General features: G+C 39.9%; 1 protein-coding gene across 3 annotated transcripts in view; it reads right to left on the reverse strand.

Moving 5' to 3' along the window:
• Nucleotides 1–278: 278 nt before the first annotated feature.
• The window catches only part of SPTLC2 (serine palmitoyltransferase long chain base subunit 2), a 109557-nt gene continuing 92003 nt past the window's right edge, over nt 279–17832 (reverse strand). Inside the window, exons 10-12 of one of the 3 annotated variants that reach the window (XM_072839494.1) lie at nt 14809–14944; nt 11123–11252; nt 279–5794 (exon numbers count right to left, since the gene is read on the reverse strand). In XM_072839494.1, the coding sequence (XP_072695595.1) occupies nt 5675–5794; nt 11123–11252; nt 14809–14944 (386 nt within the window). In that variant the 3' untranslated portion in view covers nt 279–5674. The remainder of the gene's footprint in view (nt 5795–11122; nt 11253–14808; nt 14945–17832) is intronic. The other 2 variants (XM_072839495.1, XM_072839496.1) reach the window with 2 other exon arrangements.

Below are 17832 nucleotides of genomic sequence, written 5' to 3' on the forward strand. Positions count from 1 at the left end.
TTCCCCTTTGTTCAGAGGATTAGCCACATTTTCTTTTGGATCGTCCATGTCTTAGAAAAGTTTCCTCTGTCACCTCTGTCTAAACCACATACTAGTTACATGTTTTTATCATGTTCTTTATTTTTCCTTCACAGCACTCACCAGTTTGTAAAATGACATATGTGTCCATATGCTTATTTGTTTACTGTTTGTTTCTTGCTGGTATTGGTAATGCTCAGTTCAGAGCCCGGCATGGAAACAGCACTCAATATTTACTGGTTGAATGAATAAAGGCAGAGTTAGCGTTCTGAATAGTTTATTTGGGGCAAAACAATATATTTGCATGGGATGATTCTTAAGTCATCTCGAGAAGTTCCCCTTCAGTTCTTAACATGTGGTCGCAAACTGATACACCTAGCCCATCCCATTATTTATAGATTCACAGTCATCCAACAAGGTAAAAAAAAATAAATCATCTGGCAAAGAAGGAAAGCGAGGGTAAGGGAGAAAGAGAGAAGGTGACATTTTAACACATGACTAAAATTTAAGATTTTTAAATTTACATTTCCCCCTCTCACTTTCTCAGATTATAAGCATCACAGCAATGGAGAGGGATTATCACTGCACCTCTTGCAAAGTCCAGTTTACAGGCAAATTGGTCAATGTAAAAATAAAGGCCAACAAAATAAGATCTCAGCTCCCCATACACAATTTCTCTATACTTATTATCTTTCCCCCTTCTCTTAACATTTGCTACCATTATACAGAGAGGGATCATCAAGACTGTGTGGGCATGCTGGCTGATGCTGGTTGAACTGACACAGGGATTTCACCAAGGATCCTGTAAAGAACCACCAAGGATGCTTTTTATCTACTCAACCATTGGTTTAACATCACTGAGGTGACATGACCTAATGTGAAGGGTGAAGACAAATCACCACTCCACCTCAGTCAGGAGTATGTCCCATATTCCCCTGGCAGGCCCACGCGGGGTGATGGAGCTTCACACAAGAAACCTGAGGAACTGTTGGGAAAAGCAGACTTTGAATGGACTCAAGGTTCCTGGTGCACGGAGGGATCACTTATCCATGGAGATGGCAACAAGGCAGATAGATCACCTAGCACATCAGGGTGTGATTTTGTCTTTACCTTTCACTTAGTTTCCCCACAACTCCAAAGGAACAAAACTTTGGGTATTGCTTCATCAAAAACGCATAACCGCAGTGTAAGAACCATTGCATTCTTTAGGGTCAGTTTACTAGAACTCATCATACAGAAAGAGTCACAGTTCAAGGCCATCCATTGTGTGTACTATGTAGTAAACAAGACAATGCCCACAACTCTCCCATCCAGCCACTCCCAAGGGTAGGCTGGGAATATCTCCAGACTCACAGAACTAGAATATACTTCAGTAAGTCCATCCACAAGCTAACTCCTTTGCACCACCACCCCCTCTCCCCCAAAAGACTGAATCTATAGCAAAAGGTGCTTGGAAGACAGAAGTCACTGGAAATGACAAAAGGGGCAACGTTTTCCATACAATTAAAAGCAAATGGATCACTGGCTAGTCCTAGCATTTCTTCTGTATGGTAAGGCAGGAAGCCAGCCTTCTAATTAGGTATCTGGGCACATGGTAATTGGGTAGGAGCCTAAACACTACATTTCCTGTGGATAAAGCTGAGAGAGTAAGATCTGCTTTTCTCCCTGTGGAAGGTATTTTGATTAACTGACTTAATAGATTAAGATGCCTGCTGGGCACTGAGCTTCCATGTTAAGCAGGTAGCAGCATCTCTTTAGGTACTGAGGCTGCAATGAAGCAAGTAGCAGCTCAATAGCCAAGAAGAATCATTTGATTTTCCTAACTTCCTCTTCATGGCCCCTCTGGTCTATGCTGAGTTTACCTGTGTGAAAGGCTTAACAGTTCTGATCTTTACAAAGATAGACATTCAGAAGGAAAAGCGCTATGCTCTTTCCCCTTTGCTAACCACATGGGTTGGAGTCAAGCGAGATTAAAGCCCATCTTGGCTTATCTAGAACACCAGGAAAAACATCCTGGGAATTAGGTCACAGCAGTTCTTTATACAAGGGAACCTAGAGCCAGTCAGTTGTATTTAATCATCTGTAGGTAGCTTTGCCTCATCCCTACAAATTCTTACAAGGATTACCCAAATTCTTCTTCACTGCCTATGGCACGACTAGCAGTCCTGTGCTATTTCCCAATCCAGCATGAATAGGGGCCAGAGAGCCTCATCAATTAGGAAAGGGAACAGGGTAGGCAGAGAAACAGGGAGATAGTGGGAGATGGCATCTCGTTTTTCCCCTTCGCTGAGGAGCCAGGAAATCTCTCCATGTGAGCCATTTTTCCTCCTGGTTTTCACTAACAGAAATGAAGCAAAGCATACTACAAAATTCAGCTAGACTGTACTAGTCATAACAAACTCAGATAAAGGCTCCCTCAAGTAGGGAAGAAAGAAGTTTCCGGACTCCTGAAATGTAAGGCTGAGTGTCCAAAGACAGGGTATCTGATCTAGTGATCCTCCAAACAGCACCACCATATAGGTTTTCTCTGGAGTTGAAATTCTAAAAATCAAGAATTGGAAGTTACAGAAAGAAAGGCCGAATACCCTTAGATGGAGGGATTATGATGAGAGACAAAGCATTGGCACAATATTCCATTCCTGGGCTTCTGAAAGGCCATTAAGCAAACACACAGCCCTTAGCAGTCATAGGGTATTTCTATTCCTTCTGACTGCTTCAGGAAGAAGCGTGTTTTGACCATCTGAAGTACTCACCGTATCAAGAAAGTTTAAGACAGTAATCATAGGACTAAGACGCCAAGTTCCTCAAACAAGCAAGCAGTATGGTGAGAGGTTCTGGAAACTAAGATGATTTTTAAAGGGAAGAAATTTTCCAGAGCAAAGCAAAAAGTGAAAGTGCTCCAAAGACTCCATCCCTGAATATACTCTTTCAATATTTACTTGCTGTAGAGTGTATGCCATGTTCTAGGGTAAAACTTCTAAAATAAAGGTGGGAGGAGAATCTGCCAATGCCTCTTGATCCATTCTTTGTGATTCTGATGTCTCCTGGGTATAAACGTCCTGGTTTCTGATGTGATCTGCAGAAAAAGGTCTTATAAACCTGAAATGGATAAAGGCAATGCTAAATAGAAAGAGGGATGAGAAAAAAATGGTAAGGATTAGTCACATCTCTGTTGACTCTGATTATCACCTTTGGTAGTAACCGTTAGCTGACTCCTGTTTGCATCCCATCAGATTTGTGAATCAGGCTGTGTTAAACCATGCACTAAACAACACTTACGTCTACTCATTGCCAATAACTGTATTTATATACACCTGTATTTCCCCAAGTGCTTGGTTAAATGATACTTGTGATATGACTGGACTCTAGATTTATTTACAGTTTCCAAGAAGAGACAACCAGCATGTATAACATTTTGTCCTCTAGAAAGCAGAGGTCCTGGGTGGATCACAGTTTTGTCTCTTCAAAATAAATTTGTAACTTAACATCTACTCTGACATAACTTTGCACCAGCAAAGTAATATATATATATATATATATATATACACATATGTATGTATTTAAATGCCCATACTGACATTTTAAATTGCAGCGACTTCATGCAAGTCAAAATAAAAAGAGTAGCAGGTAAGTTCATTGCTTGAAGTTTGTGACTTTTGCAAACCCTACACCATTTGACGAATAACTGCAATGCGAAAGCTATCTGATGTTCTAGTGAGGTTCTATGGTGAGGAACTAGATGTAAAGGTTAGCAATGTATTTCTTCTACAGGACTACTTAGTTACCACAATCTCTTTTTTACTTCAACTTGTGTATGCTAAATAATAGTCCCTGAATTTCTACTTGCTTCTTTTATTCACTCTTTTCTATTCTCTAAAAAAGCAAAACACAACCTTGGAATATTTCAAAGGCTGAAAGCTCTCAGATGCTGAGAGTGACCAAAGGTGACTTAAGACATGAAAGCAAAACTTCACCAACAATCCTATTGCTTCCATCGTCCACTACATGTGTCTGCACAAACACCACAGCTGATGACAAGAAGCCCAGGAGAATTTGGACTGATAATTTCTATCAATACAAGGAGTGATCTCAAAAACAGAGACATGCAAAACTACTTTTACACAGTGTTGTTCCATTTTTTGCCCGATCCTTCCCCCATATTACTCGATAACTACTAGAAGACAAGCTGATCTTGGGTATAATAAAGTCAAAAGTTCTCTTCATTTAAGCTTTGGTCAACAGAAAAAAGGAAGAGCTTTAACATGGTGGTTTTCAGATTTGTTCTTTGGTCAAGCAGTATAAAGCTCTCTGAAAGAAGTCCCCTTACCTGGCATGAAAAGAGTCAAACTAGAGGATCCCAGTTTGGCAAAGACATAGGTATTCAAAATTTCTCAAGGGGAGAGAAAAAAGAAAGAAAAAAGAAACCCTAAACCCCAGATGCCAGATTAGAATCGTTTTAGGATGTTAAGAGTAAAAGAGAACTAGCACTCAGAAGAATAATATTTAAATGGGTCAGCTTCTAAAAAGGGTAAGTTAATATCTTTAATCCTTAAATAGGAACATGGCAAATGATTTCTGAGCAGAGGATTTACCAACATTTTCCTTTATCAGTTTAAATCCTAATCTGGACCCAGACCCAGGCTGAGGCTGTCATAATTTTGAAAAGCAGGGAACAGTAAGAACCAAGCATGGACATCCTGCCAGTTCACACTGCCCCAACCCTCTCACCCCTGCAGGACTGCAGGTCACCCTGCTAAGCAGCTGTGGACACAGGACATGCAGTGAGGTGTGAGTCAGCTTCACCACGAAGGTCCGACCAAGGTGGGATGTGGGTGCTTTATGAACAACTTAAGTATTTTAAATGGCAGGTGGAAGTGTTAGTTTAGAGCTTGGAGAAAACTCAGAAATTGGGCATTCCCCTCAGACAGTGATCATCATAGATATTTGATGGGGAAGGAAGAAATCACCTGGTGACCAGAACAAGACCAAACCTTGGTCGGCTCCTGGCCAGGGGAAGTTCCATGATGAGGGGCAGTTTTTAGCAATGCTAGTATTTACTGTTTTCCGTCAACAGCTAAACTTCAAACGAAAGGGAGAACACTTTGGTTGACTGGTTTAGTAAGGATTCCAAGGTTGGTAGCCTCTGAGATCTGGATTGGAAGTAAGTGGAAGGCACTTGCTCCTTGGGGAGGAGGGCTGTATGAGTCTCAAGGCTGCAGTGCCGGGGCCAGTGGGAGCTTTGGAGGGGCCAAGTCTGCAGGCGGCAGGGAGAAGGTAATGGCCAGGGCCATTAATTAACCATTACGTGGTTAGCCAGGGCCAGGCTAGGGTCAGTGTGATTTCACAAGAAGAGTTAAAAAATAAAACATTTTTAATGGACAAAAAAGTAGACTGGGTCACCTTTTTTTTTTTTTTCTTTGTAAGGTGAAATGTAGCAAAGGAAGAATGTGAAGCAGTTTTTGTTTTTTTTTTTTTTTTTTTTTTGTTTTTTTACTATTTACAAAATGCCATTTAGAGCGAGGTGGCCACCATCAGTAGTTGAGGAAATGTCTTTCATGTGAGATGGCCACAGAAGTATGGTTCCTGGAACTGGCTCAGAAAGGCCACACACTGTACTGAGTGAGGGTGAGTTCCTCCAAGGGAGCACCAAAAAGGCTCAGTCTTCTGTTTCTTCATACGTAGTCTCATCAAAAGGCCTGTCTAGTAGAGGCACCAACCGATGACGGGAATACTTCAGTTGCAATAGGTCCCCAACTTCGTCTATCTCCTTTAAAGCCTAAAATATATAAAAGCAGAGGTCAGTCAGAGCCAAGAGGATACAGGCATGCCTGGTGCTTTAATTTCCTAAAAATGTTCACGGCAAGATTATCCTCTGGTGGAACTGTTTGTGTCTAGTGCATTAACTCTGATCTAACTACAGGACAGCTGCGGAAAGACCGCTTTTTGAGCAAGAAAGTCAGGCTGGTCATGAATAATGGGTTGTGAATAGCAGTGAAGCAGGATAAAGGGTATAAATCATCAAAGTACATCACGCTTGGTAGAGGAGTATCCACCCTGAACTTGCCAGGCTGGCTACCACTGTCACTTGTCCCCTCATACTGTAGTACTTGCTGATTCTATCATCATGCTACAAGAAAACCAATGGGAAGTGTGCGCTGAGATGCTTTCTAAATGCAAGATGAAGAGAGCTCCCAAAGTGAACTGCTGATCAGACTTAGTAAGAAAAAGGGGAAGCCATTAGGAGACTCTGGGTAGGTAATGTACAGAGAGTAGATGAGGCAGCAAGAATGGACAGAGCCAGGACTTAAACTCAGGCATGAGTTTGAACTCTAAAATCCTAATCTTGAAGAGATCTTTTCTTCCCGTCAAAACTATCTCAATTTAACTTTTTCTTTTAAAAAAATTTGCTCTTTTGTTTTTCATAAAAAATTCAAACATTAAAACAAGTTATGAAAAGTCTCTTCCTGATTGCTACATCAATCAGTTCACAGTTAACCTTTCCAAAAAATGGCACAGAGAGTCAGAACAGAGGACCCTAATATGGGAAGTGGATATGTGTTTGTGATTTCTTAGGAACACTCTAACAGAAGGATATGGAAGCTTGAGGCCCCAGATACTTCTCAGAGAAATCCAAAGAAGACTACAAAAATTCTGTAATACTAGGCTCTGGGCTTTTCACTAAAACCACCTCAGGCATGTCACAGAATGCTCTCTAGCCCTCGTATTCTCTCCCCAAGTGCCTGTGAATGGTAGGTACCCAGTGGATCCAGTAACAAACTTGGGGTGAAGGGCCTTAGCTTTGCAGACAGGACGTCTCATTAGACCAGGAAATGGTAAGGTGGGCAGTAGCTGCCAAAGTGTGACTCTCCAAATTCCCATCATGCCGCACACATCTTCTGTCCACTATTACAGTTAAAATTTCATATGAAAATATATACCTTCTACGTCATAAAAGGGAGTCAGCTAAATATTAGTAAAAGGTATATTTACTTGTTCTTAAATTTATATTTTTAAAAAGATTGTATTTTTATTTATTTCAGAGAGAAAGAGAGAGTATGAGCAGGAAGAGGGGCAGGGAGAGAGAGAATCCCAAGCAGACTCCCCACTGAATGTGGAGCCAGATGTGGGGCTCAATCTCACAATCCTGAGATCAAGACCTGAGCCAAAATCAAGAGTTGGATGCTTAACTGACTGAGCCACCAAGAGCCCCTAAATTTAACTTAAAAAATCAGTGTTTGTAGAGAGAAAAATCCCATGAATAAATAGTATCCCTTATTTATTCTAGCAGAAGAAAAAAAGTCTTCATTCGAAATGTGGAAAATAGAGAAAGCAAATTAAGAGCTGGACCTCAGTCCTCAGCTTTCAGAACAGTGGTATCTTGAGAAAAACTGAAACAATTTAAGATTGAATTTCAGCTAGGAGAACCCATTAGTCATTTATCCCCCTGACCTCTGATATAGGATTTGTTAATTTAAAACAACATGACTTACTAAGATCACCAAGTAAAAGACATTTATGAATTCTGACTTCAGAATATTTTTTTCATCAATGTAAAAAAGAAAAGGAATAGACAGAAAAAAAACTCCCAGTAGCCCAAAGGGATCTAAATTCCATGATTTCCTCTGATCCTACACCAAACATTTCAGATAAATAGGTTTTATTTACATAAAACCATAACTAGAAACTGCTAGTTTGCCGTTACGTAGGTCACCTGGTTAGGGGAGGAATAAGGGACAGTTACAAGTATCACCATCCATTAGCAAATCATCTATACTCAACTGCTGGATCATAGGGTGAGGTGGGTTCTTAGGGAAAAACATATAAATCATAGAGTTGAGTTTGGTCCTTGAATAAAAGAATATTCTAGAACAGCTGTCCCTGGAGCTGATCGGTAACCCTGCCTTTCTCATTTTAAAAAATAAGTTTTATTTGATACAATTCATATGCCATTAAAGTCACCTTTTTATTTTATTTTTTTTAAAGATTTTTTAATTTATTTATTCACAGAGACACAGCTAGAGAGAGAGAGAGAGAGGCAGAGACACAGGCAGAGGGAGAAGCAGGCACCATGCAGGGAGCCCGATGTGGGACTTGATCCCGGGTCTCCAGGATCACGCCCTGGGCTGCAGGCAGCGCTAAACCGCTGCGCCACGGGGGCTGTCCCATATTTTATTTTATTTTTTTAAAGTCACCTTTTTAAAGTGTACAATTCAGTGCTTCTTATCTAATCTTAAAGTATTATCACCTCAAAAAAGAAACCCCACGTTCACATCCTCATCCCTGCCTTCTCCAGGCCCTGACAACCATCAATCTAGTTTCTGACCCTATGGATTTGCCTATTCTGGACATTTCATAATGTGGTTTTTCATGCCTGGCTTCTTTTACTTAGCATAATGTCCTCAAGGTTCATCCGGGTTGTAGGGGTCCAACTTCATTCCTTTTCCTGTGGTGATCCAGTTGTCTGGTACCATTTGTTGAAGAGACTATTCTTTCCTCATTAACCAGTCTGGGCTCTCTTGTAGAAAATCAATTAGCCATAGATGCTTGGGTGTATTTATGGACTCTCAATCCTCTTCCACCATTGCTTTAATTGCCGTATCTTTGGGTTTAAGATTTTATTTATTTATTCAGGAGAGACACAGAGAGGGAGAGAGGCAGAGACACAGGCAGAGGGAGAAGCAGACTCCCTGCAACAAGCACGATGTGGGACTCGATCCCGGATCCCAGGATCACGCCTTGAGCAGAAGGCAGACGCTCAACTGCTGAGCCACCCAGGCATCCCAATTGCCGTAGCTTTGTTGTAATTTTCAATCCTGGGGAGTCTGACTCCTCCAACTTAGACTTTCTCTCTCTGAACTATTTTGGCTATTTGGGGTCCCTTACAGTTCCATATAAACTCAAGGATCAGCTTTTCCATTTCTGCTAAAAAGGCCACTGGAATTTTGATAGGCATTGCACTAGATCTACATAGTTTTATAGTTTTCAGTATACAAGTCTTTCATCTCCTTGGTTAAATTTATTCCTGGGTATTTTATTCTTTTGAATGCTAGCACAAATTAAATTTTCTTAATTCTTGTTTCTTCACTGCTGGCATATAGAAACATACTAATTTTTGTATTGATCTTTAACCCTGAAACTTTGCTAATTATGTTTATTTATTAGCTCTAGCAGATTGGTTTTGGTTTCTGTGTGTGAATTTTCATTTCTATGTAACCATGTCACATGGTTCATTACTAAACAAAAATTCATTTGTACTTCATAATGCTCATGTTTACCTCCATAAAACAGTGCAGGACAAAATGACTTCAAGAAATCTATGCTTTCAAAAAAAATGTACTTTATGCTTCAAGAAAAACTAAATGGGAAGCAAAAGCAAACAATTCCATAAGTGGATCTTACGAAAATGATGAGAACTCTCAATTGGCAAATATATTTATTGGCAACAGAAATCTACTTCAATATCTTGGTTAAATTCTTTCATGAATGTGTATAGTCCTCCAGAGTCAAAGCTGTTTTCAGAAGACACAGTGTATCACTATAGCCATTGCTTATAATGACACAGATGTTTTTTCAAAGACAAGTCAAACTTTAAATATAAATAGAAGAGAATGAAAGAAAAGCTGTTATCAGTAGGGTTAAAAAAAGAATCAATGCAGAAATTCGGCAGTAAGATTTCTGAGGAATGGGAAAATCTATTGAAAAAATCTGAAAAGAACAATCAAAATAAAGAAAAAAGACACAGTATCAATAATAAACGGAACCCAATTTCCCAGTATTGGAATTTGATTAAAAATATACTTGTGGAAATTTTGTTATATAGAAATAGGGAAGAAGAATTAGTCTTCAGCTGCTCAGAAATTTAAAAATTTCAAATAAATTGCTACAAAGAACTCTTAAAAACATGTACTCATAATATTCAAGATTAGCTTTCCAATGAATTAATGGAATACTTTTAGCAACTGCAGCTGACCTGTGAACGACGAGGGTTTGAACTGTGTGTGGGTCCACTTATATGTGATTTTTTTTCCAATAAATACAGTACTATAAATGTCTTTTCCCTACGATCTTAATAATATTTTCTTTATTTTAGCTTTATTATAAGAATATAGTACATAATACATATAACTTACAAAATACATGTTAAGTGCCAGTTTGTGTTATCAGTGAGGCTTCCAGTTGACAGCAGTACTTAAGTTTTGGGGGAGGCAAAAGTTACATGTGGATTTTTGACCCTGGGATGGTGTGTGTTAGTGCCCCTAACCACCCTGCACCCCATTCCGGGTATTGTTCAAGATCAACCATAATTTTATGTAAATATTATGTTCTAGAGTTCAATAAACTCCCAGAAAGAATTACTTATTTCATGTCTGAAGTCTTCGATATGAAATAATAGCATGTTAACAGAATATCACAAGATAAGAATAAATTAAGACCATAATTCAATTCTGTAATTATGAGCTGTTATCATGTGCCTTATTATTACTATGAGCCGTTATTACAAGGTAGGTTCTGGAGATATAGAAAAGCAAAAGAGACTTAGTCCCTGCTCTCAAGCTTTATACAATGGAGAAGACTAGCATTAAATAATTCCAGGTAGGAAGGATTTACTAAGGGGGAATCTTAAGATTCCAAGGAAATACCAAGCAAGAGGATTGAGGAATTCCTTTGGGCAAGTTTCCTTTGAATGGAGATGTGAAAAATCAGTAGGAGTCAGGCAGGCAAAAGAGAGAGGGGGTTCAAAAGAGAATATTCTACAGAGAGACAGGACAACATACAAGAAGGCTTACAGTAGAAACAGCTAGAGAACAAGGAGAGTTATACAGTTGTAGAGGCCATAATAAGGGAGAGAGTGGAACAAGATAAAGCCAGAAACTCCTCAGAACCCTAATAACACAAGGTCTAGTGGGCAATGCTAATGGCTTTGCAATTTTTTTGTAAACAGCAATGATTTAAGCAGCATTGTATACTCTGTTCTCTATTTAACCAGTTAATATCTTAGATGCTCAAAGAACTTCAGGATCAACAGATGATCAATTTCATTTGATATTTATATAAATGTATATTTATACAGGTATATTTATATCAAGTGAAAGTATCTACTTACAGTATCAAGGATTTCTTTGGTATGAGCTGCTGACAGGCAAAACCTGGCTCTGGACTCAATAATTGGAGTAGCAGGAAATCCCACCACAACTACACCGATATTCCGCTTCAGCATCTCCCGTCCAAAAGCGCTGTGAGGGGAAAACAGGGTAAAGAAACCCGGAAGAGGGATCCCTGGGTGGCGCAGCGGTTTAGCGCCTGCCTTTGGCCCAGGGCGCGATCCTGGAGACCCGGGATTGAATCCTACGTCGGGCTCCCGGTGCATGGAGCCTGCTTCTCCCTCTGCCTATGTCTCTGCCTCTCTCTCTCTCTCTCTCTCTCTCTCTCTCTCTGTGTGTGTGTGTGACTATCATAAATAAATTAAAAAAAAAAAAAAAAGAAAAAGAAAAAAAAGAAACCCGGAAGAGTAATAAACCACAGCATGAAGGTCTTGTGGTCCTGAATGATTTAAACTCTTAGGTGATAAGACATTGGGGAGTTCTATTAGGAATTTCCTCTAACTTCTTTTCAAGTTAAAACTGCCAGAGTGGCTCAGTCGGTTAGGCAACTGACTCTTGATTTGGGCTCAGGTCATGATCTCAAGGTCCTGGGATGAGCCCAGCATAGCAGTGGGCTTTGTGCTCAGTGGGGAGTCTGCTCATCTCCCTCTCTCTCTGCTCCCCTGCCCCTTCCCCCAGCCCACTTGCTCTCATTCATTCTAAAACGGATAAATCAATCTTAAAAAAAAAAAAAAAAAACCCAAATAACTGCCAGGTTATGAATAACTTCAATTCAGTCCTAAAGTGATCTTCTCCCAAATGGTTTCCTTCACAAAGATAAAGAATATAGTTGTCAGAGACTGCTTTTTAATAGAGCTTGTCTAAACTAATTTACAGTTATAGCCTTAAAGTTTTCCTGACACATAAGAGTGGTTCAGAGGCTTCAAAATGAATTGAGTTTAAAACTCTGTCTTTGAAAGTATTAGGTTTGGCAGTTTAAACAATTCTTAAGATGAAGAATGCAGAGGATCTGCTGTAACATGGATATCTTTCTACTGGCAGAATGGCCAACTAGTTTTAGCCCTCCAGACCAGGCACTTCTTTTCTTTCTCCTAAGTTTATGTATTTATTTAGGTGATCTCTGTACCCAATGTGGGACTTGAACTCACCATCCTGAGATCAACAGTCACACACTCCTCTGAGCCAGCCAGGTATCCCAAAGGCTATTTATTTCTTTGATCAACTTGAGTGTTAAGCTGCCTTTGGTATTTAGGGTTTCCTTTAGTGTCTGTGAAGCAAACTCATTCCCAGGCTTCAGCTGACGGCCCAGACTACACAAATCTCGCTCGTTTAACTCTTCACCCCAAGCCAAACTGTGGCACATGACCTTATACTCCACATCTGTATCTTGTCTAAATAACACAATTCTAACTTTCACGTAAATTTCATTTGCTAATTATGTTAGGACCTACCATATTCCTTTCTTGACTATTCCCTTAGCATTTTAACTTTTAGTTTATTTAATCTCTACACTCAACACGGGGCTTGAACTCAACCATGAGATCAAGAGTCGCATGCTCTTCTGACTGAGCCAGCCAGGTACCCACCCCTTCCTTTAGCATTTTAAAGCATTAGTTTGAGAATAAGAAATACCCCATGTTTTGGTTATCCCAGTAACTAATTACGTAAGTGCCAGCCTTTCCCCACTCTTTCTAGTACTTCCTCTGGCCCTGAGGAAGGTCTGTGTCTTCAGGACACCCTCCCAAATGGTCTAGTTAGTTCTTTATTCCTGTTCACCTTAATCTCTCTAAATCTTTATTTTAATGTATACAGTTAGTTTCACCTGTGTAGAATTGGTTAGACACAGTCCCCTCCAAAGAAATAGTTCTAGATTAAGTCCTCCAGACCAGACAACTCTTTGTTTATTTATGATAATTACATTTAAAGAAGAGTGAGAAAATCCTACACCTCTGCTTTGGTTCATTTTTTCCACTCCCTCTGAAGGCTATGATGCCAAATACTCATATGACTTTCTATTGAAAACTCAACTCTTTTTCTCTCAGTGTCCACCTTTCCCCCCATTTTCTGCCTTCTTACTACTTCTAGGTTCCCTGCTTTAATATGCTCTCCTATATATCCATTTTAATAAACATTACTGAGTACCCTCTAAGTGCCAGGGACTCTGGTGGGCACTGGGAATTCAAAGATGAATAAAAATATTTGCTCCTTTAATGAGTTCAATTAAACCTGAGAAACAATCCTTATCCAATTTTATATTTAAGATCCAGTCAAAAAGAAAAAAAAAAAGATCCAGTCAAAATTCACAAATCTGAAAAGATGTGTTTTTGTTGTTGTTTTAGTTTTACTGAGTCTACACTAAGCAGATAACTCCTTTTTTTTTTTTTTTTTTAAAGATTTTATTTATTTGATAGAGAACACAAGCAGGGCGAGTGGGAGAGGGAAAAAGCATGTTTCCTGTCAAGCAGGGAGCTGGAAGTGGGACTCAACCCCATGATCAAGACCTGAGCTGAAGGTAGATGCTTAACTGATTGAGCCACCCAGGCGCCCCTATTTTACATTTTTAATTTTTTTAATTTTTATTTATTTTTAAGATTTATTTAGTTTATTTATTCATGAGAGACACAGAGAGAGGGGCAGAGACATAGGCAGAAGGAGAAGCAGGCTCTCTGCAGTGAGCCTGACACAGGACTTGGCCCCAGGACCCAGGATCACACCCTGAACCAAAGGTAGACACTCAACCACTGAGCCATCCAGGTGCCCCTCTTTGACATTTCTGATGCAATTTTCATACAATTATTTTGCAAAGAACTGTATTTGCTCACTTCATATTACTTTTCAAATGTCTTCTGGTTCCATTATACATCTGGACTTCTCAAATACATTGGAAGCTATTCTAGGGCAAAGCTTTCCATTATACACTAGTTGCACAAACCAAAGAAACTGGTGTAATCTGCACCTTGGGAAGCCATGCAATAACATGCCCTAACCTTAGAGCTCACTACTCTCCCTCGGGCACTGCATTTCAGCTCCACTCGCCTTCTTGCTATTCCTCAATCAGCTAAGTATGTTCCTGTGTTATGGCCTTTGCACAGAACTTCTTTCTCCACATGGCTAACTCTGCTCCTTCAAGCTCAGATGTTACCTTCCCTTTCCATAGGCTCACCCCCCACCACCCCATTTAATACTGTCATCTGCTTGCCCATGGGGCCCTCTCAATCCCCCATAACCTGCTCTACTTCTCCCCATAACATGTAATGTCTTCTAGCAAATACATAACTTATTTATTATGTTTGTCTGACTCCTGTCTCATTAGAACATAAGCTCCAAAAAAAAAAAAAAGAACATAAGCTCCATAGGGACCAGTATTTTTACTGTGCTCTGTACACTGATCTATCACAATCTCCTAGAAGAGAGCATTAAACTCAATGTTTGTTTAATGAAAGACTAACAAGCTAACATATTTTATTTTATTTTATTTTATTTTGATTTTTTTTGTTTTTTTTTTTTTCAAGCTAACATATTTTAAAAACTGGAATCCACTATTTAATCTATGGAATTTCTAGCAAATGAAGGTTAACATAATGAGGCCAAGACACTTTTTCCTAACAAAATACATAAGCCTGAGTCTAATATCACAGGAACCTTAAGACTAATCAGAGGACAGTCTGTAATCTGCAATAGAACATACCCAATTTTGGCTGGCATGTAGAGCATCAATGGCACCACTGGAGAATCTTCATTTCCATAAATGATGAAGCCCATCTCTTTCAGACGTCTCCTGAAATACCTGGTGTTTTCAGCTAACTGCTGTATACACTGTTTGCCTGGAAAATCATGAGGAGGAAAATAAAAATAATATTAAGATAAAAGGAGTGGGGCAGCCCCAGTGGCACAGCGGTTTAGCGCCGCATGCAGCCCGGGGTGTGATCCTGGAGACCTGGGATTGAGTCCTGCGTCGGGCTCCCTGCATGGAGCCTGCTTCTCCCTCTGCCTGTGTCTCTGCCTCTCTCTGAGTAAATAAATAAAATCTTAATAAAAAAAAAAAAAGGAGTGGAAAAAAGATAGCAATCTCCTCTATCTCCATTCTATCAGCCATGATATGTTTGGTTCTGCATGTCTTTTTTTTGTCTTTTTTTAAGCTTTTATTTATTTATTCATGAGAGAGACACACACACACACAGAAGCAGAGACACAGAAAGAGGGAGAAGCAGGCTCTATGCAGGAAGCCCGACATGGGACTCGATCCCGGGTCCCCAGGATCAGGCCCTGGGCTGAAGGCGGCGCTAAACCGCTGAGCTACCCCTGCTGCCCTGGTTATGCATTTCTAACATAAAATATTTTCACAGAACAAACTGTATGAAATATAAAAATAAATCTTGCTTTGTATTCTGTCACAGTAGGTATTATTGGCAGATTTTGAAATAATGTACAAAGTGAAGTTTAACTATTAGTATTTTCGTGACACATTAGCATCTTCAAACATTCTCATCAATACACCTCATTTAACATTCTACCATTCCTTCACAGTAGGTAGAATATTCACTGTTCTCTTTATTTGATCAGGCAACTCTCACAAAGGTGGTAACTGGCTTAGCGTCACATGGTAAGTAATAAGGCACAGCTGAGACTAGAACCTAGGTTTCTGGACTTCAATATTCATTCCAATGAACTGCACTGCAAATAATTTTACAAATAAGATCAGATCTAGAGCCATTTAGAGCTTCAAATTCTCCTCTTCAGAGTTTGATTTTTATGTCACCATTTCCCTGAAACTTCTATCAGACAACAGTGTATCCATAATAATGTAAAATCATATTTTTAATCCTAATTTGTTCATCGTCCCTAAAATACAAATGGATTAAAACAAACATTTCTCAGGGTGCCTGGGTAGCTTAGTCAGTTTGGCATCTGCCTCTGGCTCAGGTCCTGATCCCAGGGTCCTGGAATCGAGCTCCCTGCTCAAAAAGGAGTCTGCTTCTCCCTCTCGCTCTGCCCCTCCCCCTGCTTTGCTCTCTCTCATGGGGTCTCAAATAAATAAGATCTTAAACAAAATTTTCTGAAATTGCTGACTAAATATTTGGACTGGTTTTTGACATTATGGTAGGTCAGTCTATGAACAGAGGTCCAAACAATTGTTCTGTTCTAAAGATAAGCCTAAATTCAAAACATCAGCTTGCAAAGGACTAACAACTGTTACAGGGTCTTTTCAGCCACGAATACTCACAAACAAGAAAAGGTTGCAGTTGTTTTTTCACATACATTAGAGAGTCAAGAAATTCACATTTTAAAAAATACATATATCATACAATTCAAAAGATAAGTTAATCCCGTCGATCAGAAATACAGGTGGTTAACAAATGTCCTTAGAATACCAACCCATCAAAAAAAAAAAAAAAAAAAAAAAAGGAATACCAACCCATCCATTCATTGATGAAAAGTTACCCTAGATAAGTCTGTTACAAATAACCCCAAGTTAATACTTTGTGCAAATAACTTCAAGTGGACCAGAGAATAACACTCAAGTTTAGACTGGCTTACTGTGAATGCTGAAGAATGCCACTTCAGTTATGACACTTGTCTTAAAATAACAAAGCAGACATTAAAGTATGTTACATTTAGGTACGCTGAGAACTGATGAGCCCCTGTGCCCAAGTTTTTCTCCACAAATACCAGTACATGCTTATTCTACATTTAGAAAGTGAGACTTCTACTTCTGGCCAGGATAGACTACCCAGGACCAGATTTACCTTTCTGCTGTAATCAACAGAAAACTAGACAAAGCACATAAAAGAAAATGTACATAAAATGGTTTTCAAACACCAGGTCATTGGCAGCACAGAACTGTGCTGCTGGAGACGAGGAAGACCAGACATGAGCCTCTGGATTGCTCCGTGACTGGCTAGAGGCAGGTCCCAGGCTTCTGCCCAGGGAGAGGAACCTAGTCTGGTCAGGTGAGGATACCGGAGATGGGAGCTGAAGATGCTAAGGTGGCTAGGATTTGTTGGGAGCAAAGAGGAGAGGAGAGAGGTGCAAAGGGAGAGGTGGGGCGGGGGGGAGGCTCTGAGGAAGGGTCCTCTTGAGCCTTTGGTAAAGTGTCATCTGCCCTGCATGAGAAGAAACCTCCAGGGCCTGGGGAAAGAGCCACCAGAAAGCAGCGGAGTGAACAGTTTCTGGTGCTCATGTGGAGCTGACCATATTTTCACCTCCCCAAATTAAAGACCTCAGAATCACACTTAGCTGGGGAGTGAAATTAGCCCTAGACTAAAAGTTGCTGTGGATCCACTCTAACAAACCTTAAAAGCAAGTCTGGAAAGGATCCAACTGATTCTTATTTATTTTTTTAAGAGAGTTTATTTATTGAGACACACAGAGAGAGAAGCAGAGACACAGGGAGAGGGAGAAGCAGGCTCCATGCAGGGAACCTGAAGTGGGACTCGATCCCGGGTCTCCAGGATCACACCCCGGGCTGCAGGCGGTGCCAAACCACTGCGCCACCAGGGCTGCCCCATGATCCAACGGATTCTTTTTTTTTCTTTCTTTTTTTGATCCAACTGATACTAATAACAAAGTCCAACACTACCTAAATAAAGGAATACGACAAAGTGCAGGCCCCTGATAATGTAAAATTTACATCATCTGGCATACAATAAAAAATTCTAAGCATTCAAAGAAACAGGAAAATACGACCCACCAACCAGGAGATAAGTCAATC

This window comes from Canis lupus, chromosome 9 (assembly GCF_048164855.1).
Source record: "Canis lupus baileyi chromosome 9, mCanLup2.hap1, whole genome shotgun sequence".
In the NCBI taxonomy this organism is placed as follows: Eukaryota; Metazoa; Chordata; class Mammalia; order Carnivora; family Canidae; genus Canis; species Canis lupus.